Source organism: Sarcophilus harrisii, chromosome 4 (assembly GCF_902635505.1).
Source record: "Sarcophilus harrisii chromosome 4, mSarHar1.11, whole genome shotgun sequence".
Lineage (NCBI taxonomy): Eukaryota > Metazoa > Chordata > Mammalia > Dasyuromorphia > Dasyuridae > Sarcophilus > Sarcophilus harrisii.
The window spans coordinates 324,076,754-324,103,221 of NC_045429.1; the positions used below are offsets into that span (position 1 = coordinate 324,076,754).

A 26,468-nucleotide genomic window follows, 5' to 3' on the forward strand; every position below is an offset into this window, starting at 1 on the left:
CTTAATGGCTTCCTTGAAAACACTAATTGTCTTGTCAAATTTTCTTACTTTGCATGGATTTTTCTACACAGCTCAAAACAGGCCTAAAAGCTCTGAAAGCTAGAATCCAATCAACACAATTCTCCATTCAGTATACTCACAGGTTTTAGTTTCCCTTCTTCACAAATCAATAACCTGTAATCTTTTCCCCAATGCACCCAAAAAGCCTCTTTCTCATCCACAGATAATGCTGCTACCAGAGCTGGCTCATCAGTGACGATCCACACCTTTCTCGTCTCTTGTTGGCTCTTTACATGGCCCAGAACCTCACTGTGCCGTTACAGGTGATACTTCTCTTGCAGCTGATGTTAAATGTGGTCCCAAAGCACAAGGTGCTCCCCAAGGTATCCACTACCCCAACAACATCATTTGCTTCTTTATAAGTCTTTCATTTACAGCTGATGGTGTTCAAGAAAGGCTCTATAGGAAGAGTTCTCATTAGAAAGCTCAGCCTTAGATGGGTTTTTCTATCAGAATGCTGCAGCGATGTATACCGTAAGGCTTCCTTTAAAAAAACAAAAAGCAAAAAAAAGGAAGTATTTTTACATAGTTTCTCCTATGCGTAGTTCAGTTTGTCCTTCAGTTAGAACAAACTGCTGGAAAAACTGGTTTCTAGGTTTCTAATGGCGCAGTATTAGCAGAATGAATGATTCACGGATGTTCTTCTTAACATTCAGGAGTTACACGGAAGACTAGCAATGCAGCCCAGGTCTGGAGCTGATGAATGGTGCAGTGCTGCTGTTGTCATAGCAACTAAGAGGAAAAAAGCAGCACCATATAAGGAGCTATGACATGGATTCTGGGAACAATTTATATTAAAAAGCTGTAAGCTCCTCATGCCTTAAAGCTGAAACCTCTTCCATTATAGATTTTTATTCAGCCCTTGCTCTTGAGACTTCTTGAACCTAAGCAGTATAAATATGTTTGTGTAAATAGCTATAAAGAAATAATTCCATTTCAAGGAAGAAGGAATGATTAATGATACTTTAGCAAGACAGTGCATGTCTGCAATATCTTCACCATCTATTTGGATAAATGTGAAAAGATAACAATCATATTCTGTTACAAAGTAGGAATCAAACAGAAACGAGATGAGGCAGAGAATTCAATTTTAAATATATAATAGCATCACAGGACTGACAAGCTGCTTTTTAGAGAGTAGGCACCAGATGCACCAAACTGCAGCACCATGAACTGGATGACTAATAAAGCAGCACTGGGATAAATTCCAAAGAGTTCTACTGCCTCCTCTACACCTTCAAGAAACACAAACATTTTAAGGTCATTTACCCAAGTGCTAACCTGTTTGAATATACCTGGTTGGTATCTGTAGCAATAGGAATGTTTGTGCCACTCATGCCTGGTACGGAATCTGCTTCTTTCTGCTGTTGCTTCAAACTTTTCCCAACTGGCAACAATATCCCCACTTCCCACCATCACAACTACTTTTCGTTGTTGAGAAAATCAGGACAAAACTTTTGCCCTAAGCTATGGCCACTGAAGACTATTGCCAGATGTGGCCACAACAGCACTGGCTGGAAGAATATGGCATGGCAACTGAAATAGTGATTGCAGCTAATGATTACTCCTGTCCTGGGACTGGTCCTGTATTCTAATCTACGGAGGACGAAAGTAGATGCACTTTATCTCTGTGTCAACAATTACACACACATAGGGTAAAGTTGTATTTGCTAACAAGTAAACAGACTTTTTCTAGGTTATATTAAGAAATATCTATTCATATACAGCTAAATACATTCATTTGTAATATACATATATGTATGTATATATGTATATAAAAATACATAAATGTGCACACATGTGTACGTATATTCCCAAAAGACTACATCATATCATATCCTGGACTCATGAGGGTTGTATCATTAGAGTTCAAAATCTGGAAGATTCTCTACTATGTTGAAAAGGTTTAGAGTACTATCCTGGACTTGTCTTTTTTCTGAAAACTATCCTTGCCCTAAAGTACATAAAGGCTAATGATCAATAGAGTGACCTGATATTATTGAACTGATAAATTCGAATCAGGAATAGAAATGAGATACTAAAAAGGGACCTAGGGATTGGTATGTGGGGAAGGATTGGCATGAGATATATGAAATAAATAGATAGGGTAGACAGGTAGAGGGGATATAAAGCATTATCTGATCAGGAGGTTGGGGTTATAGTGAGATAGAGTGAAATAGATCACTCACTGATCAAAAAAACTCAGCCTATAGTTAGAATTCCAAAGTTGAGTAGATTAATTCCTCCAGGGATGGGGACATTTATTCTGGCAATAGGGTCCATAAGTTTTGTTTCAGATGTAAGAAACAGTGCATCAGAAAATCAGATGGTAAAATGGTTGCATTGGATGGCTAGATGGGATACAATATATTTTATATCTTGCAATATTGTGGCCATTGCAAAAGCACACTAACCACCTTCCCTTTCTGTTTTAGAAACATTAAGAAAACATTTTCTAGTGCCTTCATACAAAGTTCTTCTTCTTGTCTGAATATGAAGCCTTTTCTGTACTTAATTATGAGGAGACAATACTCTACAAAAATATTTTTGCCTTATTCTCATAAAAAGAATAACCAGTTTCTAAAGGGAGAGATCTGAGGAGCACAAAAAGAAACCTCCATAAAAACAATTAGTGTAATGATAAATCCAACTAAGAGAAGTCCCTTATTTAATTCTAAAGCTCATTCCTCTTTTCCCATCCTTATCTGGAATGAAAAATAATTCTCCAGGTTATGTGCAAGAGTTGTTACAGTGTTTCTGTTTGAGGAATCAAAACTCATACCTAAATTTTGTATTCTTGTTTAATCTTGATTATGGGAATTTGTCTTTGTTCTTGACCCCTATAAATTGTAAGAAGAAAATGACTTGGGTCAGAGAGATTGTTCAAAAGCAACATGTATCTCTGTCCCTTTGAACTTCTCTCTAAGCAGAGATGAAACTTAGAATTAGATTATATTTAATAATATGTTAGTATCTAAGCTTAGAATTAGATAATAAATTTGTCTCTGGCAGACTTCTAAACTGTGTACTAAAAGTACACAGAACTGAATATTTATTCCAAATTATTTATTCCAAATAAATATTCCAAATTATTAATCAATCATCTCAACTAGTTTCTTTGCTGATGCTCTGAAGTTTTCAACAACATATCTAAAAATAAAGTTACTTTTACTTCCTTTCAACCAAGGTTTATAACACTGACTTTGTTCTCCTGTCTTTTTTGCTAAGCATCTATAAAACAACGTCAAATAATAGTGGGGACAGGAATAACCTTCTTTTAACTCATAGTTGTACTAAGAAAGTTTTTAGCCTTTTCCCTTCTGCTTCTGCCATGACAGGGGCATAATGACAGAAAAGAAGCAAGTGCTGAGCAGAGTCAAAAATTTTTGCAGATCATTTTAAACATTAACTTGGCTACTGAGACTCTACTTAGAAGATAATTGTTCATTGACTGATTAGGCATAGAGAGGAATAGAATTACATCAGTTTTAACATTCTCACTATAAGAGAAACCAGAAAACAAAAATTAGAGCTAAATGGACATCTGTTCACAAGTGTTTCTTGGAAAGAAAAATAAAGAAAAGGCAGCATGTATAGGATAAAGGATAGAGATGGAAATTTGAGGGCCTGGGTTCCTATTTGTGCCACTTAGTCCCAATGCGTGATGTTGAGCAATCACTTAGCCTTGGTTTTGTCACATATAAAATAAGAAAAGCTGGATTCAATGACTTCTAAGATTTCTCCTAGCTCCAAATTTATTACTTTGTGAGTTAATTTTGTTCTGTGTTTAAAAGCACCATGAACTATCAATTTATGGGACACGAGGCCATCTTGTATTCAAGTGCTCATGATAAATACTTGCAAAAAAGACATCATAAAAAAACTGCAGCAGTAGGTGTAAATGAGATATATGCTAGGAAATCTGATTCTGAATAAAAACCAAAAGTTTATAAACTATACATCTCAGAGTCTAAATTCTGTTATATAAAATGAAGATAGTGATATATCTTTTTTTCTTTTTCCATAAGTATTTTTTTAAAATTAAAGTTTTTAATTTTTAAAACATATACATAGGGGCAGATAGGTGGTGCAGTGGATAGAGCAGGAGCCAGGAGGATCTGAGTTCAAATTTGACCTTAGACACTTAACACTTCCTGGCTGTGTGACTCTGGGCAAGTCACTTAACCCCAATTGCCTCATCCAAAAGAAACCAAACAAAATAAAACAAACTTACAAAACATATACATAGATAACCCAATTTTTTTTCTTTCCCTTCCTTCTAGCCCCTCCTCTTGATGGCAAGTAATCCAATATATGTTAAATATGTGCAATTTTTCTATGCATATTTCCATGATTATCATGCTGCACAAGAAAAATTAGATCAAAAAGAAAACAAAATGCAAGTAAACAACAACAACAACAACAAAAAAAAAATAGAAATATTACGTTGTGATATATACTCAGTTCCAACAGTCCTCTCTCTAGGTGCAGATGGCTTTCTCCATGACAAGACTATTGGAACTTGTTAGGATTCTTACAAGGTGCTAAGTCAGTTATCTAATTTAGCATGGTACTTAACAGTTATCTAGTTCACTAATGTACTTAGCACTTATTAGAGTTCTACAAGATTCACACATTTAAGAGAGTATATATAAGCTAGGAGCCTCAACCAGGATTCAGTCTGGGACATTCAGAAGTCAGAAAGGACAAGCGCACTCTTGGAGGCAGAGACAGATTCACTCCATTTTCCACCTTTGTGATGGCTGGAGGCTGATGTACAAACCTTTGGATTCAGAGACATTTGGAGAGAGCTAGAGACAGAAGCTGGCAGAGGCAAAGAACTAGCAGCAAAGTCCAGAAGGCCTCCAGAAAACTAGCCGAGCCCCAGGTGAAGGAGATAAGATTTTGACAAAAAGAATAAAGGATTTGGACTTTAACTCCTGGCTGCATTTGGGGTTATTACACTGAGTTGAAACTAAGGCTGCTCTCAGAAGCCCCCCAAGAAACCTGCTCCCAGAGAACATTGTATTTTAGAGAAAAATATTACAGGAACTAGCCTGAATCACCTCACTGTTGAAAAGAGACAAGTCTATCACAACTGATCATCATATAATCTTGTTGCTGTGTACAATGATCTCTTGATTCTACTCACTTCACTTAGCATCAGTTATTGTAAGTCTCTCCAGGTCACTTAGAAATCATTCTGCTGATCTTTTCTTATAGAATAATAATATCCTATAACATTCATATACCATAACTTATTCAGACGTTCTCCAACTGATGTGCATCCGCTAATTTCCTGTTTTTGTCACTACAAAAAGGACGTCTTCAAACCTTTTTTGCACATGTGGGTCCTTTTTCCTTTTTTATGATCTCTTTGGAATATAACAGGCCCAGTAGAGACACTATTGGATCAAAGGCTATGCATAATTTGATAGTCCTTTGGGCATGGTTCCAAATTGCTTTCCAGAATGGTTATATCAGTTCACAACTCCAGCAACAGTTTGTTCACATCCTCTCCATAATTCATCATTATTTTTTCCTGTCAAAATAATATGTCAATCAACAAATAGTTAAGTACTTAATATATGCCAATCACTCTACTAGAGCTTCAAATATAAATAAAGACAAAAAACACTGTTACTCATTTCAAGGAACTCATTCATATTCTAATGGGGAAGATAACACATAAATGATCACATATACAAACTTATATGTTTGTGTATACATAACTTATTTATGTATACACTTATACATAACTTATAGAGTAGATAGAAAATAGTTTCAAACATAAGGCCCAAACATAAGAAAGAAGGAATCAGAGAAAGGACTCCTTTTCAAGGTTTGAATCTTAAAGGAAGCTAAACTATACAAGTTAAGAGGTAGAGGTGAAGAGGGAGAAACTTCCAGACATGAGGAAAACCCAGTGCAGAGAAACATTGATGGGAGATGCAGTGTTATCTGATAGTAATAGAAAATCCAGTGTAGCTCAACTGCAATATATGTAAAGGGAATTTTTAAAATATTAAAAGACTGGAAAGGTAGCAAGAAGCCAGATTTTTTAAATTTTATTTAATAGCCTTTTATTTACAGGTTATATGTATGGGTAACTTTACAACACTGACAATTGCCAAACCTCTTGTTTCAATTTTTCCCCTCTTTCCCCCCACCTCCTCCCCCAGATGGCAGGATGACCAGTAGATGTTAAATATATTAAAATATAAATTAGACACACAATAAGTATACATGACCAAACTGTTATTTTGCTGTACAAAAAGAATCAGACTCTGAAATATTATACAATTAGCCTGTGAAGGAAATCAAAAATGCAGGTGGGCAAAAATATAGGGATTGGGAATTCAATGTAATGGTTTTTAGTCATCTCCCAGAGTTCCTTCACTGGGCGTAGCTGGTTCAGTTCATTACTGCTCCATTGGAAATGATTTGGTTGATCTCATTGCTGAGGATGGCCAGGTCCATTAGAATTGGTCATCATATAGTATTGTTGTTGAAGTATATAATGATCTCTTGGCCCTGCTTGTTTCACTCAGCATCAGTTCGTGTAAGTCTCTCCAGGTCTTTCTGAAATCATCCTGTTGGTCATTTCTTACAGAACAGTAATATTCTATAATATTCATATACCACAATTTATACAACCATTCTCCAACTGATGGGTATCCACTCAGTTTCCAGTTTCTGGCCACTACAAACAGGGCTGCCCACAAACATTCGTGCACATACAGGTCCCTTTCCCTTCTTTATGATCTCTTTGGGATATAAGCCCAGTGGTAACACTGCTGGATCAAAGGGTATGCACAGTTTGATAACTTTTTGAGCATAGTTCCAAATTGCTCTCCAGAATGGTTGGATGTATTCACAGTTCCACTAACAATGTATTAGTGTCCCTGTTTTCCCACATTCCCTCCAACATTCTGCATTATCTTTCTCTGTCATTCTAGCCAATCTGACAGGTATGTAGTGGTATCTCAGTGTTATCTTAATGTGCATTTCTCTGATTAATAATGACTTGGAGCATCTTTTCACACAGCTAGAAATAGTTTCAATAAGAAGCCAGATTTTATATTTCATCCTGGGGATAAGAAAGAGACATAGGAGCTTATTTAGTAAGGATGGGAGTGACATGGTCAGACCTATACTTTAGGAAAATCATTTTGGCAGCTGTGTGGAAGATAGATTAGAATGAGGAGATACTTAAGTCAGAGAAACCAATTAGAAAGTTACTAAAATAACTCAGGTATGAAGTTTTGAAGTCTTAATATCAGAGTGGTACCTGAATCTTATGAAGGTAAAAATGACAAGATCTTATAATAGATTGTTAAAGTGGTATTAGTGGGAATGAGGTTGCAACCCTGGGTAACTAAGAGTATAGTGGTACCCTTGATAAAAATTTAAAAGTTGGGAAGAAGGGATGGTTTAACATGCAAAGATAACGAGTTCTACTTGAACATGTTGGAGCTTACAGAATGTCTAATAGGACATTCAATTTAAAATGTTCAAAAGATAGTTGGTAATGTGGGATATATACCTTAGGACACAGATTAGTGCTAGATGCATAGGTTTTGGAATCATCTGCATAGGGATAACTGAAATCATGGCAGCTCATGACATGACTACACAAGACAGTATAAGGAAAAAAGAGTAGGATCTAGGACAGAATCTTGAAGGATAACCACAATTGATAGATATAACTTAACAAAGGCTAAAGAATGGTCAGAGATATAGAAAAACCAGGAGAAAGCAGTGTTACAAAAACCTAAAAAGACTATCTAGGAGAAGAATGTAATCAAGAGTATTAACGGCAACAAATAGGTCAAAAAGGATGAGTATTGAGAAAAGACCACCAGATCTATCAATTAAGGGATGACTGATAATTTTGGAGAAGTTTTTGTCAAATAATGATTTACAGTTGAAAGGAAACTATTATAAAGAGTTAAGAAGAAAGTGAGATAAAAAATGAATTGTAGATAGCTTTGTCAAGGATGTTTGGACATGACAGGGAAGAGGATTATAGGGTAATAATCACTGGGGAGAGATGGATCAAGTGAGAATTTTTTAAGGATGAGGAAGACACACAAATCTTGATTTCCTAAGCCCCAATTCTTGGGTTACCCCCAGTAACCAATGTCTTTGGTTTTTTTCATATGCTACTGAATGAGGTTGGCAAAAACACAAATTTATATTCATATGAATCTGTATCTATAAGAGACTTAGGTTACATAATCTTAATTTGGTCCTCATTGTAGCAAGGCAGTCATTTTATATCACCCTAAGGAATTCAATATCTTCCTACTAATAGCAGTGATTTTTCTAAGGCCTTTCCATATTCAAATCTCTTATATCCCTCCCTTCCTACACACTATTGCTAAGAACCTTACATGTTTTACTGGAAATAGCAAACAATAATGCATTAGAATGCTTGTTTTTCACAGCATGACCACCATTGACTATTTTCATTTTTTTGTCATCTTTTCCACTTTGCTGCCTGTGAGGTGCTATCTCAGAATTGTTTTGACTTCCATTTCTCTTATTATTACTGATTTAAAGTATTCTTTCATATGGTTGTTAATAGATCATTATTCACGGCAACAACAAAATTATACAATGATCAATTCTGATGGATGTGGCTTTCTTCAACAATGAGATGACTCAAACCAATCCCAACTGTTCAGTAATAAAGAACGTCGGCTACATCCAGAGAGAGAACTATGGAAAACAAGTGTGGACCACAACATAGCATTTCACTCTTTTGTTAATTGCTTGCATTTTTGTTATACTTCTCAGATTTTCTTCTTTCTAGATCCAATTTTTCTTGTGCAGAAATCTGACTGTATAAATATGTACATATACATTTAACATATTTAACATGTATTGGACTACGTGCCATCTAGGGTAAGGGGTGGGGGAAAGAAGGGGAAAAGTTGGAATAAAAGGTTTTGCAAGGGTCAATGTTGAAAAATTACCCATGCATATATGTTGTTGTAAATAAAAAGCTATAATTTTTAAAACTTAGTTAATGCTTTACTTGAGAATCACTATTATATATCCTTTGATCACTTTTTTAGTGGAATATGTCTTTTGATCTTGTATAGACAGTTCTCACTTACAGAATTGCAAATTTCCCCCAGTCATACATTTCAATCAGTCTATATAACAAAGGCACACACAAAATAATATCTTTATGCAAGTCATAAAATGTACTAAAATGCAAATTATTAAATACTATATCATGGTAACAAATAGAATCATGAAATGAAAGATAAATATATACCAAATAATACTGATAATTAGATATGCACAGTACTGTAAAACTTTACAGGTGTACAGTATGGTGCCCTTTTCCCCGTCCACTGTGTCTAGCCTTTATCACTGGTTGTGGATACCCAACTTTTTTTTAATGAAACTATTGAGAGATGTTTGGACAGTAGTTCTCTTTTGTTTCTCCTGTATCTGATGACAGCAAACAATAGTATCCTTAACTAGTTTTTGAAATTTTAAAAATCTTGAAGTATTTGGTCCATCTTTTCAATACAAGAAAAAAATTCATTCAAATGATGAAATACTTCTGCCAACTGTTTCTATGTGAACATTTTTGGTTCAACATCAATTTGGAAGTTTCCCTTTCTTCTTCTGTGATCTTTACAGTTAGCAGCTCAATCAAATCCTCATTTGAAAATTCTTCTTCATGAAACTCAATCAACTCCTCCACATCATTTTCATCCACTTTTATCTCCAATTCTGATACTTTTAGTTTTACTTTAGTCTTATTACTTCAAGCTTTTCATCTTGGTCAAATATACCAGAACTATGAGCACACTTTACCTGCCCCCAAATTGTCATCATACATGTTTCTGTTACATCTTTTTATGCCTTAGCCTTATTCCAGATTGCATGGTAAATATTATACAACTTCCAAAAATGTGTCAATGTCAAGCTCACATCTGCCTCAAAAGTAGAAAGTGCACAGTAAATAGCATGCCTTGAAATTTGCAGTGGCTTCCTGACAGAAAGATTCTAATAATAAGTTAGTGTTAGGGGAATCATCTGGATGGGAAGAGTAACCTGGGGAGTAATCCAAAATAAGTAGAATCTTGAAAAGAATGCCATAATCATTATAAAACTTCTCAGAATGAAGCAATTTGCAAACCATTATTCAAAGATAAAAATGATTATCTATGCCTTAGAATTAGAGAAATAACATACAGGTCATATAGTCTTGCTGATTCTTTTCAATGCTCTGGGATTTTCTGAGTGGTGCACAAAAACAAGTTTTAATTTTCAAATCCCAGATGCATTCTTTCTAAGCAGAAGAATAATGTGATTTTTTGAAGCTTTATGCCCCAACATAGTATTTTTCCTCCATTGAGATATAGGTTCAAGATGGCATTCTTTGATAAAAATAGAATAGCTTCTTTTACATTAAAGATTTGTTCCAACAAGTAGGAATCTTATTATTTTTAGCAGGAACTATGAGAATGTCTTTGCTGCTTCAATATTTGCACTAGCAACCTCTTCTGATACTTGTACATTATGAAATCCTGCATGATTTTTAAATCACTACTTCCTATAAATTACTTGTTTTCCTTCAAGATACTTTAAATCTTCAAAAAGTTTGTAAGCCTATGCTTGAATTATCCTTAAACCTAAATGGAAATAAATCTAAAGGAATATTCTATTCACATAGTTAATAGTTTCTCCAATTCTAGAAGAGAACCTTTTTTTTTTGTTCTGATAAATAGTAGACTTCATGTGAGCACTATCTTTTGCATGCTCCTTTATCCCATAGCATCCTTCATTACAATGTTCAAAATCAATACCACAAGACTAAATTCATGTAATGTGAATAACAATTTTTGTCCTCCACATTTTCTAATTGTTTAATTTTCATTTTCAAGGCTTAACTTTCCAAGATGGCTCACTTTTCTTTTAAAGAGCATTTTTGCTAACACCCATAGCTAAATGAATAAAATAAAAGGATTACTCCTGAACACAGGGAGAATTATCGGGAAAGGCACTCACACTCTGTAGAGACAAGGGACCTGACAAGCTTCTCAGGTTCCCACTACTGTTTACAATGCCTGAATCATATTGCCTGCACAGTCTCTGCTTTGAATTTTATAAATTTGGGGAGGGGGGGGCGGATGATTGCTTTTAAAATTCTTTAAAGTTCAACTTTTATAATGAGAATTTATATAAAGCAAGAACTCTCTGTACACTGTTAAGTAGTCTACAAATTGTAAAAAACCAAAACTTTATTAGAGATATTCAGGGAAAAAAAGTTTTTCTAGTCAACTTGCTTTACCATTCTAGATGCATTCATTTTATTTTTGCAGAAGCTTCTCGATTTCATGTATTCAAAATTACCTATTTTATTTTTTGCATTTCCCTTCTGTTCTGCTGGTTAAGAATTCATCTCTTAACCATTGTTGTGAAAAGTATACTTATTCACTTTGAACTTTAATATTTTTTAATATTCAGATCATATCCATTTTGAATTTATTGTGAAACAGTATAAGATATTAGTATATGCTTAATGCCTCAGACTGCTTTCCAGATGTTATTGTCAAATAGGGAGTATTTTCCTACCTGATTTGTGTTTTGGGGTTGAATTCCATTATTTGTGACTGTCCTTTGCCTACTCTGTTCTACTGATCCTCTTTTTCATTTTTTAATAGAACCAAATGGTTTTAATAATTGCTTCTAACCAAAAAGAGATAACAGGAATCAAAATAGATCATTTTGATTATATTAAATTGAAAAGATTTTATACATACAAAACCCAATGTAGCAAGAATTAGAATGAAAGCAGGAAAAGGTTTTAAAGCAAGTTTCTCCAAATAAAGCCCTTGTTTCTCAAATACACAGAAAACTGAGTCAAATTTATAAAAATATGAGTCATTCCCCAACTGACAAATGGTCAAAGGAAATGAACAGGCAGTTTTCAGATGAAGAAATCAAAGCTATATATAGTCATACAAAAAAAATTCTTTAAGCATTATTGATTTAAAGAAATGAAAATAACCCCATACTCACCAGAGTAGTTAATATGATAGAAAAAGAAAACAAAAAATGTTGGAGGGGATGTGAGAAAATTGGGACACTCGTGCACTATGGGGAGAACTGCGAACAAGTTCAACCATTTTAGCAAACAATTTAAAACTATGCTCAAAAGGGTACTACTTTTGATTCAGCAATACTACTACCAGGTCTGTATTCCAAAGATATCAAAGGATAGGAAAAAGAAATTATTTGTACAAAAATATTTATAGCAGCTCTTTCTGTGGTGGCAAAAAACTGGAAATCAAGGGGATGCCAATCAATTGGGGATTAGCTGAACAAGTTGTGTATGTGATTGTGATGGCATAATATTGTAATATAAGAAATACTGAGCAGGACAGTTTCAGAAAAAATTAGAAAGACTTATATGAACTCATGAAAAATGAAGTGAGCAGAATCAGGAAAACACTGTAGACAGTAACAACATTATCCCATGATCAATTATGAATGATTTAACTACTCCGATGAAAACAGTGATCAAGTCAAATCCAAAGGACCTGTGATGAAAAATGCTATGCACTTCCAGAGAGAAAATTGATGAACTCTGAATGTAGACCAAAGCATATTTTTAAACTTTTTTTTTGTCTCTTTTCTTTTGCAACATAGCTAATACAAAAATGTTTTTATATGATTTCACACATATAATCAAAATCAAATTTGTCCTCATGTAGGGAAGGGGTATTGGAATTCAAGTTTTTAAAATGCTTGTTAAAAAAATTAACACATAATTGGGAAATGTTTAACAAAATGTTCATGTAATGATTGCTGCTTGATTATGTCATTTGAAGTTTTAATTTCTACCTGTTTCATTATATATGTATATATTATGTTTGTGTATATATGTATACACATTTATTTGTACATGTGTATATGTATATATGTACACACACACAGAGTTGCACAGACTTTTTTACTAGATGGTTGCCTGAGAAGGAGACAACTCACCCAAATCCCACATACCTACTACAGCAAAACCCTTAACTTTTCACTGGAGCAAATAACAATTTAAAAATTCTTCCACCCTGAAACTGCACACAGAAAAATCAGCTGGGTTCCTCTACCAGTAGAGCCAATAATGGAACACATTAATATGCCAGAATGATCAAAGATTGTCAGGGACATGTATAGTCTACAATGCTCTGTATCCAGAAGTAGCAAAAGGAAAAGTTTTTCCCTGAAAAAGTCTCATGTTTGTAAGAAAGCCTCAAATGGAAAGTTATAGAAACTAGTAGAATGATGATGATGATGATGAACAAACCTAAGCTACCTGAGTGTTCTGAGATCACAAACACCCTGTCCTGAATTTCCAGAAAGAATCCTGTATATGTAGCCCTATGATTTTGTGAAATGTCTTGGCTTAGAGGGGAAAAAAATCACAGTTTTTCAGAATTCCCGTGATTCTTAACTTATTTTCCAGGTCCATTGTTTTTAATATCAAGTATCAGAAATTTTTAAAAATTTTATCATTTTCTTCTAATATTTATTGTTATATGATGGAGTCATTTATTTCTCTTTGGTCTATTCTGGTTTCCTCAACTTCAAAGATTCAAGTAGCCTAATCCAGAATAGTGGGAGTCAGCACAAGAACCCAGTAAACCCAAAAAGAGACTAGTCCAAATAATTCAGAGAATAGATTCTAGCCTTGGCACACAATCCTAATCCAGGAACTAAAGCTAGAGAGATCAATGAATTAAAGAAAAAACCTACAAGTATCAAAGATACAAATCTAACAACCCAACTCTATAACATAAGCAGAGTTTCAAAGGAGAAAAATATATTTTCCAGAAGGACTACATGAACATTTAGAAAAATAAAGCAAAAGAAAAATAAAATAAAATAACGGGGAAAAAAACTCTTAAGAACTGAAAGGAGAGTAAGTAGCTTAGTAGAGAAAGTGGTAAACCTCAATCAAGAAATGTAATCTCTGAACACCAGAATAAACCAAAGAAATAAATGACTCCATGACACAACAATAAGTATAGAAAAAAAATGATAAGATTTTTTAAATTTTCTGATACTTGATATAAAAAATAACAGAGCTGGAAAACAAGTTAATAATCACTGGAATTCCTGAAAATTGATTTTTTTTAAAAAAAGCCTAGGCCACTACATTTCATATTGAAAACTCCCCAAACCTTTTAGTATCAGAGAGCAAAATAAAGATAGAAAGAACCTACCACTTATCTCCCAAAAGAAATCCCAAAGGAAAAAGGTCACAGACAAAATTCAGAGCTCACTTGCTAAAGAAAATACACTTTGAGTGACAATAAAGAAGTAATTCAAGTACCAAAGAACTATAATCAGGATCATCTAAAACCTTGAACATTGTATTAGAACCAGGAGACTATACTAAGAACTGTACTGGAAGATTCTTTTAAAACCAGAGATCTAGTAATACAGTATTACAAAAAGCAAATGATTTATCACCAAAAATAACTCTATAGAGAAACAAAAGAAGAGACTTAGTGGAAAAGATGACTTTCAAACATTTTAGATAAAAAGACCAGAGCTTATGTGTGAAGTTTGAAATAAAAACACAATTGTGCAGAGGTATCTAGAAAAGGTAAGTTGTATGTATGTATATGTGTATTTGTGTCTGATTCTCTGTGTAACTGTAAAGACCTATATGATAATGTGGAGTTAACATACTAATAAAAGAAGATTTCTTCAAATGGTAATGAAGGAGAGATAAGAAAAACAGAGATACTGGGGGAAAGTATGGTTCTGTTGTAAAAGTTCTAAGAGGGGAAAGAAAGGGGAAGATAAAAACACAGAAAGAAGGAAAGAAGGAATTAGCTATTTCTCAAGACTTAGGTAAGAAACAAACATGGAAGGAGATGGGGGAAGTTGGTATGAAAGGAATCTAATTTTTATGAAGTTAATCCTCCCATGTGCCTCCAGTGTAGAAATAAATCACATTTAAATGAGAAATAAGTGGTGAATGATACAGAATGAATGTTAAAAGGGGGAAAAGATTATACTAGGAAAGGCATAGACACCAAGAAAACATACTTCCCCAACTTGAAAGGAGAATTAAAAGGTAGGGAAGAAAAGCAAAGAACTAGTATCTAAAGGGGTTGGGGTGGGAGTTAGGGGGAGGGAAATTTGGACTGCTTCTTAATTTGGGAGTGGCTGAATAAATTATAGCATTTAAACATAAAAGAATATTATTACACCATAATAAATGATGAGAGATGACCTCAGATACTTCAGAGCAGTTTGAACTGATGCAGAATGTAATGTGCAGAAATCAAGAGAACAATTTATATGAGGACAATACTATGAATAAAAACTCCGAAAAGCTCAAGAACTCTGATAAAAGCAATGACCAACCCTGTCTCTGGAGAACCTATGATGAATCATGTCACCTACCATTTGACAGAGAGGCAAAATGCAGAGATACATGTTTTGGGTCACGATCAGACTGTGAATTTATTTTGCTTAAGAATAGACTGTTTATTTGTTACAAGGTTCCCCCTCTCCCCCAATTAAATGGGAAGGCAATAATCAAGAAAGAAGCTAACAATAAAAATTAGACAACAAAAAATGTCATTATGATTCTTTTTAAATCACATAAAAGAGGAAGGAATTCAGAAGAAGGCAAAGAATTAATTTTCTGCATCGTTGCAATTTCTCTTTCTTTATTCTCTTTTTTCTTTCACTCTTTATCTTAGATTCAAAGGCCCCTCCTTATCTCCCTTTCTCCAAATTTTCTGTGCCTTTTTCTAAAAAAAAATTTTTTTGTTCTTTAATACTCTTCCTTTTCCATCAATTTTGAATTTTTTTTATTCACAGTCTGTACGTTTATTCTTTCTTTAGTTTTTTTCTTTCTCAAGGAATTAAAACTTCTTAACTATAAATACTCTCTAAATAATTTCCATATTATTGTCTTTGTAGATTTTGGCTGAGTTTTCTGTTGTGTCTCTCACTTAAAAACACAATTCATAAAATGTGTAATGAGGAATGAGCTTTCTTCCCATAACTGAAATTTCTGTGTCTCCAATCATGCCAGTCACCTAATATTTTATTTAGTGCCTGCTATATGCCAGGTATTCTGTTAAGTACTGCAGATACAAGGAAAGGCAAAGCAAAACAAAACACTCCAGCTCTGACTCTCATGGAGCTCACAATGTAAAGATAGAGACAATATGCAAACCATGTACAAAAACATTTACAAGATAAATTGGAGATAATCCACAGAGAAAGGCATTTAATATTAAGAGACAGTGGGAAAGGTGGGACTTTAGTAAGACTTGAAGAAATCAAAGGAAGTCAGGATGTGACAAAGAGGGTCATAGTTCTGAACATGGGGGACAGCCAGCAAAAATTGTCAAAGTCATTAGAGAGAATGCCTTGTTCTAGGCATCTAGGCATCTAAGAAAAGCAAGGTGGCCAGTGTCACTGGATCATAAAATACTTGCAAGAAAGTAAATATATATATTTAGATTGGAAAGGCAGAAAGGCACCAGCTTAAGAAGGGTTTTTAAAGCCAAACAGAGGCTTTTATATTTGGTCCTGAAGACAATAGGAAACCATTAAAGTTTATTGAAAGGGAATGGGGGAAGGAACAGGATAATTTGATCAGACCTACAATAAAGGAATATCGATTTGACAGCTGAATAGTACATAGTCTGCAATGAGGAGACACCAAGATGATGATCATTGCAATAGCTTACGAGTGAGGTAATAAGGGTCTAAACCAGGGTGGTGGCATTGTCAAGGGAGAAAAACAGACATATACTGGAGATATTACAAGACAGAAATAATAGGACTTGGAAACTATATTTAGGGAGCAGAAAAGAGTAAGAGAGAGTGAGGAGTCAAGTATAACACTTAGGTAGTGATCCAGGGTTATTGAGAACATTGTGGTATTCTCCACAGTAACAATAATAGTTAGGAAGAGGGGAAGATTTTGGAGAAAAGATAATGAATACCCTCACCATAATCATTTTCCCATTTGATATAAATCTCACCTCAGTGCCTATGTTGTTTCAACTTTCTGGGTGCCTGTTCCCCCAAGACCTCCAGTTTCCCTTATCTTAAGTCAGGACGTCATTCTGAGATGGAAAACATTCTCTAAGACATAATACTTTTTTGCATCATAGACCTCTCAGGCAGACTGGTGAAGCCTACATATGACTTCTCAGAATGTTTCTGGATGTATAAAATAAAATAAAATAGAATTACAAAGGAAACCAAAACTTTTCCCCCATTCAAGCTCAAAAACCCAAGAAATTTATCGACATACTTATATAGGAAATCTGTAAAACTAAGAAACTATGAAGTAAGATCCTCTCTTTCAAATGCATTGAGACCTCTCATTTTCATTTCTCCTTATTTTAATGCCTCCTTTTACCACCTCTCCCATTCCCCTTTATTTCTACTTCTTGCTAAGATACTACACAAGTTATCTTCATTTCACTGTTCACCAGTGAATATGATATATTATCTCATCCATACCCCTCTATCACTTCACTCTCCCCTTTTCGGAAACTCCCATTCTGCAATTTAATCACACACACACACACACACACACACATATACAAATCCAATGATTCACTAGTGAGATTTGGAGTGGTTATGGAATTTAATTGTAGATGTTTTAAACTTGTCTCATTACTTCTCCTGACTATTTAAATTTCACACATTATACTTTTACTTAGAAATTTACTAATAGTTTCTCAGATGGTTTTCTTGTTTTAATGCAATAAGAATTTTTATTTAATGTAATAGTTATTCTTATCTTTTTAGATTCTATTCTTTTAATAATCTCTAGAGATGGAGTAATTTGTGATTTTTTTCTTAGCAATTGTATTTATTTATCTTTGCTTGTATTTCTTTTGTTTGAGGTTTTTTACAGATGAATAACCTCATGTCTGCTCTGCTCCCCACTCCTGATATCTCAAACTCTTCACTTTTATTGAAATTGCACATTTTTTCCTATTGATCATTAGACTATGATTTGCAGGGTGTATCATTTTAGGGTCTAACTAGAACACCTTTACTGTTTTTGGAATTTGTTATTCTATTCCCTTCCACAGTGCCTGATGGGGGTAGCACTGTTTTATGTAAAGAGAATTTCTTTACTTTTCCATTTTAATCTCTCTCCTGTATGCTTGCAGGATTTGTTGTTTGTCAGTAGAATTATTAAATTTTCCTACTGTGTGTCTTGGAGTGATCTCCGCACGCTTCCCCAATACAATCTGTTTATCTTTCAATTGGTAGTTTACTTCCTATAATTAAAAGATCTAGAAAGGTTTTGCTTGCTATTTCTTGCCAAGTGGTATTCAAGTTTGTTTGTTTTTTTAATGTATGTTATTCAATAATATATTCTTTGTCTCTACTTCTTGTCTTTGGGATAATAATTTCTGCATATATATATATATATATATATATATATATATATATACTCTTTTGGCTACATTGCTTTTTGTTCTTCTTCCATGTATATGACCTGAAAGTTCCTACACTTATTACTACAAAGCCATTAATAAGAAGATCAAATAAGAATCTAAAAATTCAAAGAGAAACTACAAAAAGTAATTTCTTCCAATCCAAAAACAAAGAAAAAGTCATCTAGAAGCCAACAGTAATTAGTAAAGCTCCTCTAGTAAAGCCATTGCCAACAAAACTAAAGACAGGACATATGTTAAGAGACAACAAGACAGACTCCTGAGAAAGCTGAAAAGTAGTGTAAAAGCCCCAAAAGGAGACCTTGGAAGCTCTAGGGATATGCAGTAGAAGTAATACTGATACATTCAAACCAAACAGCCCTTAGGCTCTAAGGTTCCTAAAACTGTGTCTTAATCTTCCAAAGAAGACCCTGAGAATATGGTGCTCCGAAACTCAAATAATCTTTAAAGGTTTAACCTTGGGAGGTATAGATCAGTGAAAGAACTCAGAAAACCCAAGACAAGAACAAGCAAGGTGGAAAAGCTCCCCAAAATGCAACTAGGGTAAAGAGTGGCTTCAGCACATAGTCCCAATTCAGAAACTACAAATGGAGAGATTAGTAAAGCAAAGAAAACATGAATTAGTATTAAAAAAAAAAACAAAAAAAACTTTTGCAACTCTAACTCTATTAAAAATGCTAAGAGAAACTCAAAGGAAAAAAATAATTTTCCACAATCACTACATAAATACTTAGAAAAAATAAAGCAAGAACTTAAAAAAATTTAAAGCTTTTAAGAAAAAAGAATTGTGAAATTTTTGATTTCCTTCACAGGCTAATTGTACACTATTTCAAAGTCCAACTCTTTTTGTACAGCAAAATAACTGTTTGGATATGTATACATACATTGTATTTAACTTACACTTTAACATATTTAACATGTATTGGTCAACCTGCCATCTGGGGGAAGGGGTGGGGAGAATGAGGGGAAAAGTTGGAACAAAAGGATTTTCAACTATCAATGCTGAAAAATTACCTATGCATATATTTTGTAAATAAAAGGCTATAATTTAAAAAAAAAGAATTGTGAGGCATCTAGGTGGCATATAATAATATATGTCTTTATCAGTATCTGAATTCAGGTCTTCCTGATTCCAATCCATTACTCTGTTGACTACTCTATTTCTCTGAAACTTTTTTACCAATATGGTTTTGTACTAAAAATACTGTAGTAGTTTATTGCTTTTAACTCCCAAATCTTTTTTTCCCTTTGCACTTAGGCAGATTCTTTTTCTTAGTCTAAAGTTAGGCTGACCGAATTGCAAATAGGCCATTTCTGTGTAAGGATTTTAATATACATAAAGTATTTTTTTAAATACGCTAAATTAGAAAAAGTCCCTTAACTATAATCGAGAGAAGATTAGGTACTATTTACTCTTTAAAAGAAGGAAAGGTATATTTAATTTACTGGGACATGCAATTTAAAGATGGGACAATGGAAAAACATATGAGACAAGTGAATCATAATGAAAGAAGCAAATTAAAGTTAACAGCTATGACAATTCTAAAACGGGGCAAAGTATTCATGCTTTCCTTTTTTTATTGACTTGAGCATTTAGCCAGATGCATGCAATATATAACATCACAAATCTCAGAGACACAAATATAGATATTTCAACAAGTAAAGCTTCAGTAACCTAAAGAATAATACCATCTAAGTTTCCCCCTCCCCACCAGGAAATTCATTTATAGTCAGCCAATCCATCTTTCTTCTACTTTCTTTTGCTTATTCATAACAAACAAGTTAATGAAGATAACAATGCACATAACTGAATAAATTGAGTAACACCAATCTTTATCTGAAATCCTAAAGTAAAAAAAGAAGATATCCACGAACTGCTTCAGTGGACAGAAAAGTAGACACAAAATAATGGGGTAATCCATGACATCATCTTTAAAAGAAGACTTTTTTTGTGTATTAGATTTCATTGTTAGTCTTGAAGTCATTTAAGATATGACAGGTTTTGTATAAAGGAAAATAGAACTATTTGACAGATTACATATATTTCACCACTCTACAAGGAGAATTCAGCAACTCACATTTGCAATCTGAGATCATACTAAATGTTAACCCTTACTCCAACAGCAATAGATTTCTCATCAACTCTGACAGCATTTTTTTCTTTTTAAAAAGGCAGTACTTTTCTTCACTTTCCAACATTTTCTTTTTTCTACCTGCATAGAAACTACTTAAACTAAAGAAGGAATTTGGGAAATAGACAATATTTACTACGAAGACAATATCTATCCTTTTATAGTTTAGAGTATAATTTTTAAAAGGCAGGTTAACCAACAATAAAGCTAAATTCAAGTTGTAATTTATACAGAAGTTTATAATTTATACAGCTATGATAATTCTAAAACACTTTATAAATAATTATAAATTTATAAAATAAATTATTTAAGTTCCATTTTAAACTCATGGAAGAATTCAATAATTCTATGCTTTGTTTTGGTCACTTCTTGCAATCGCTATTATAATTTGGTATTTACCCTATGAAAGGTATAGGATACATACATTTTTTAGGAATTTTGTAAAAGCTAACTCTTGGTTTACTTTGAATATTTTCTCTAAATGTAAAATCTATATCTACATTTAAATATAGTGTTATTCTTAGTACAAATATAATTAAACCACAGTATAACCAGACATTTCCAAATGTGACAGTTCCATAAAATGGTCAAAACTATGTCATTAAACAAATCATATGCTAAATTTGCAGTGAGAGAAAAGGTTTAATTTTACATAGATGTAGTTCCCCCATAAGTCACCAACTGTATCATTATAACCTGAGATAATATAAGAAATACTTTTATTTTAAAATATGTATTCCAAAATATTATAATCTACAACAGAAACCAGAACACTCAAAACAGCATTTAAAAAACAGATATGAAATAAACAAAAGCCACCCTTTCATATAAAACTATGACTAATATACTTTTGTTTAATTCCCAATCCTACTATCCTAAAGCTAAAATGAAAATTACTTAAACTATGAAAATGTCTCAATCTGTTAATCTGACATGAACAAGCTGATAAATGAGAACAAAGTTACAGTATGTTCTGGCAATATTAGGAATTTCCTGAAATACTAGAAAATCTGTCCACAACAGATGGATCATCTAGAAAATAGATAACTCAATCTGTCAAAATGAGGTTCCCTAAAGCCATTTTCTACAGCAAATACCGTATGATGTCATAGGAGTCTGTAACTTTAGCAAGCCAAAGAGGGAAAACCTGAACACGCACACGCAAAGGGAGGTATTAGCTACAATTTGACATTTCTTGTTTTAAAAAATATATCCTGTTGAGTTTATATTTAAAATCCTTACCAGTTAATTTCTTCACAGGTTGGAGCCGAACACTGATAGATTGATGGGTGAGTAAAGGGGAAGATGGAAGAGAGCGGGACATGCCCTCCATAATCCGAATGTGCTGCATACCTTCAGTCACTGGAAGTGGTGGGATGGCATAGTCTGGTTCAAAAGTACAGTCATTTTCTGTGGAGATGCCACCTAAGATAAATAAAGGAATGAAGCAAAGGGGCTGATGAGATTTCCTTCTTGTTTTACCAAATTTCACCTCATCTCCTTAGAATGACCGACATAACTGATAATAGAAAAATGAACAGTCTTACACAGAAATCACTAAAACATTCATAAATTTTAAATAAATGTACTTATAAATTTATAAACATTTATAAAATCAAATATGCATACTCTCATATGCCCTGTTGTTTGAAATCTATTGATATGGATTCCATGACTGTAGAAATTTTGAGTATAAAGACTTTAGGAAGGGCATCAACTCTTTCAAGGATTGCAAGTGTGGTATTTTTAGCAAAAACTATTGCTCTAGTAATCTAAGTTCTATTCTTCATGTCCCGGAAGGTTAATACACCTGACCTTGAGTTCTTGCCAAGGACCACACAGTCCAACATGAGGTAAGACAGGTGTGCCAGTCATTCAATGTATGAGACTAATATATTTGCAGCCAAATATCATGGGATTTAGTCCAGCTCTCACCAGCAATGCCCCAATACAGAGTTTTTGCTGTCATCTTGTTCTTATCATTTTTAATAGGGAGCAGATAAAAATGGTTCTGTTAGAAGTTATAATCCTGCTTTTATACTTTTTTCTTAATGGTCTATGGACTATTGTGCAGGAAGATGAATTTAATTACATTTTGAAGAAAATAAAAGTTTTAGAATATAAGTTAATTTCCTTCAGCCTCTCTCAAAGCTTCTTTGATACAATTCTAATAGCAGAGAGGACTATAGGGATTATACAAACACATAGACCCCTCCCACAAGTTTTATTTTTTCTCAGTGGATTCTCACTAAAAGTGTTTTTTTTTTCCTCTCCTAATGAATCTTTGAAGTTAAAAGCATTTTGGTATTATAAGGTGACATTCATTAAAAATATTGTTTTTCAGTTTTTACTGATCAATCTGTATATCTAGGGAATTGTTGATAACAGTATAGTCTATGATAATGGTACAGTTCCAGTTCAAATTATTATTAGCCGAAATATTCTACATATTTAGAGATCTGTATTTATAGAATAGGTATTTTAAATCTATGTCTATAAAACATAGTGTGCTTTTGATGTATTATTCTAGCCACATGTTTTGTGGCTAAAATGCCTTGGTAGATGTTTTGTAGTAAATTTATACATTCTGCAGCAATATGTTGTACTATCTCAACCATTTCCTTTCATAATCAGCAAGTATCATTAAGTCTGGAAACTTTAAGCATACCCCTTCTGTAATTTCTAGATGGCAATATCCAAAAATTCAGTTTCATTATAAAAGTCTTTTTGTTGCCACAAACAAATTTGCAAGCATCAATTATCTGTATGACACTCTTCTTCTTGATTTTTTTTTGGGGGGCATACTGTTGGCTAAATTCATGCAGGTGTTGTCCATTTCACAACCTTCTTCTGAATAAGCATTTTTAACTTGAGATTCAAAAACTTGGTTGTTGGGTTTTTTCCCCATTTTGATCATTTTTTTCCCCAAATACATGCAAAGATAGTTTTCAACATTCAACTTTGCAAAATCTTATGTTCCAAATTTTTCTCCTTTCCTCCCTCCAACCCCGTCCCAGAGACAGCAAGCAATCCAATATAGGTTAAACGTGTTACCCTACTAAACCTATTTCCAGATTTATCATGATGCGCAAGAAAAATCAGATCAAAAGATGAAAGGAAAAAAAAAAAGCATGAGAAAAAAATACAAGCAAACAACAATAAGAACAAAAGGTGAAATACTATGCTTTGATCCATATTCAGTCTCCATAGTTCTCTCTCCCTGGGTACAAATGTCTCTTTCCATTACAAGTCTATTGTCTTGTTGAAAAGAGCCAAGTCCATCATAGGGGATCATCACATAATCTGGTTGCTGTGTACAATATTCTCTTGATTCTACTCACTCCACTTAGCATAATTTCATGTAAATCTTTCCAGCCTTTTCTGAAATTAGCCTGCTCATCATGACTTATATAATAATAACATTCTATTTTGGTTCATATATCATAATTTATTCAGCCATTCCCTAATTGATGGGCATCTATTCCAGTTCCAATTCCTTGCCACTACAAAAAGGACTGCTATAAACATTTTCACACATATGGATCCTTTTCCCTTTTTTTAAAGATCTCTTTGGGATACAGATCCAGTAGAGACACTGCTTGACCAAAAGGTATGCACAGCTTCATAGCTCTTTTGGACATAATTCCAAATTGCTCTCCCAAAGGATTGCAACAATTAACAATGCACTGGTGTTTCAGTTTTCCCACATCCCCTCTAATATTTATCATTATCTTTTTCTGTCACCTTGGCCAATCTGAGAGGTGTGAAGTAGTATCTCAGAGCTGTTTTAATTTGCATTTCTGTAATCAATGGTGGTTTGGAGCATTCTTTCATATGACTAAAAATAGCTTTAAGTTCTTAGTCTGAAAATTGTCTGCTCATTGACTATTTATCAATTGAACAATGGCTTGTATCCTTATAAATTTGAGGCAATTCTCATATGTTTTAGAATTGAGGCCTTTATCAGAAACAATGGATGTCAAATTCTCCCACCCCCCCAGCTTTCTGCTTTCCTTCTAATCTTGGCTGCACTGGTTTTGTTTATTCAAAAACTTTTTATCTTGACATAATCAAAATTATTCATTTTGCATTTTATAATGTTCTCTAGTTCCTCTTTGGCCATAAATTTTTTCTTTCTCCACACATCTGAGAGGTAGAATATCCTTTCAGGAATTTATTTTTTAAAAAAGAAAATTTTAGATAATTATCTTTTAAAATAATTGGGTTTTTCAAAATCTTATATAATTCTAATAAAATCATTACTCCAAGAATGAGTTTATAGACTTCACCAGATAGTAAAATAAGTCCATGACACAACAAAGTTTAAGAATATCTGATAAATCATTTTCATTTACATTGGATGAATCTAATGGCTACCTGTTATCAGCCTTGACTTCTTCTCATTCAACTGATATCTACTTTCTTCAAAAGTATTTTGGGAGTTTTTGACATTTATCATGTACTTTTAAAGTGGCTCATACCAAGTTTGGGTTGAAATGGGTTCTTCATCAAGGAATAAAGAATGATATTATAAACAAATTAGAACAACATAGGATAGTTTACCCCTCAAATCTGTGGAGGAGGAAGGATTTTGTGACCAAAGAAGAACTAGAAATCATTAGTGATCACAAAATAAATAATTTTGATTATATTAAAAGATTTTTTTGTATAAACAAAACTAACGCAGACAAGATTAGAAGGCAAGCAATAAACTGGGAAATCATTTTTATATTCAAAGATTCTGATAAAAGCCTCATTTCTAAAATATATAGAGAATTGATTCAAATTTATAAGAGTTCAAGCCATTCTCCAACTGATAGTCAAAGGATATGAAAAGACAATTTTCAGATGAAGAAATTGAAACTATTTCTATTCATATGAAAAGATGCTCCAGATCATTATTGATCAGACTCTGAGATAGCATTACACACCTCTCAGATTGGCTAAGATGACAGGAAAAGATAATGATGAATGTTGGAGGGGATGTGGGTAAACTGGGACATTGATACATTGTTGGTGGAACTGTGAATGGATCCAACCATTCTGGAAAGCAATTTGAAACTATGCTCAAAAAGTTATGAAACTGTGCATACCCTTTGACTCGGCAATGTTTCTACTGGGATTATATCCCAAAGAGAGCTTAAAGGAGAAAAAGGTATGCACATGTGCAAAAATGTTTGTGACAGCCCTTTCTGTAGTGGCAAGAAACTAGAAATTGAGCAGATGACCATTAATTGGAGAATGGCTGAATAAATTATGGTATATGAATGCTATGGAATATTATTGTAAGAACCAACAGGATGATTTCAGAGAGACTTGGAGAAACCTACATGAACTGATGCTAAGTGAAATGAGCAGAACTAGGAGATCATTATATACGATAGCAACAAGACTATATGACGATCAATTCTGATGGATGTGGCTCTCTTCAATAATGAAATGATTCAAACCAGTTCCAATTGGTCAGTGATGAAGAGAGCCATCTACATCCAGAGAAAGGACCTTGGGAACTGAGTGAAAACCACAACATAGCATTCTCATCTTTTCTGTTATTGTTTGCTTACATTTTGCTTTTTCTCAGTTTTTTTCTTCCTTCTTGATCTGATTTTTCTTGCAAGATAACTGTATAAATATGTATACATATATTGAATTTAACATATATTTTAATATATTTAACATGCATTGAACTACCTGCCATCTAGTGGGAGGAAGTGAGAGGAAGGAGGGAGTAATTTAGAATAGAAGGCTTTGCAAGGGTCAATGCTAAAAAATTACCCATGCATGTGTT

At 33.6% G+C, this 26,468-nt stretch overlaps 1 protein-coding gene and 1 long non-coding RNA gene across 11 annotated transcripts in view; one reads left to right on the forward strand and one right to left on the reverse strand.

Annotated features, from left to right (window-relative positions):
* Positions 1 to 22,064, forward strand: part of LOC116423281 — a 36,423-nt gene extending 14,359 nt beyond the window's left edge. Inside the window, exon 2 of the long non-coding RNA XR_004233831.1 lies at positions 21,941 to 22,064. This is a non-coding gene — a long non-coding RNA (uncharacterized LOC116423281). The remainder of the gene's footprint in view (positions 1 to 21,940) is intronic.
* Positions 1 to 26,468, reverse strand: part of TANC2 (tetratricopeptide repeat, ankyrin repeat and coiled-coil containing 2) — a 535,383-nt gene that overhangs the window by 296,939 nt on the left and 211,976 nt on the right. For 7 of the 10 annotated variants that reach the window (XM_031965901.1, XM_031965906.1, XM_031965905.1 and 4 more), the window contains one exon: positions 21,923 to 22,105. The exons of 1 other annotated variant lie outside the window; for it this stretch is intronic. In XM_031965901.1, coding sequence (XP_031821761.1) covers positions 21,923 to 22,105 — 183 coding nt within the window. Of the gene's footprint in view, positions 1 to 140; positions 1,801 to 21,922; positions 22,106 to 26,468 lie in introns of those variants that run through there. 2 more of the 10 variants (XM_031965909.1, XM_031965908.1) reach the window with 1 other exon arrangement.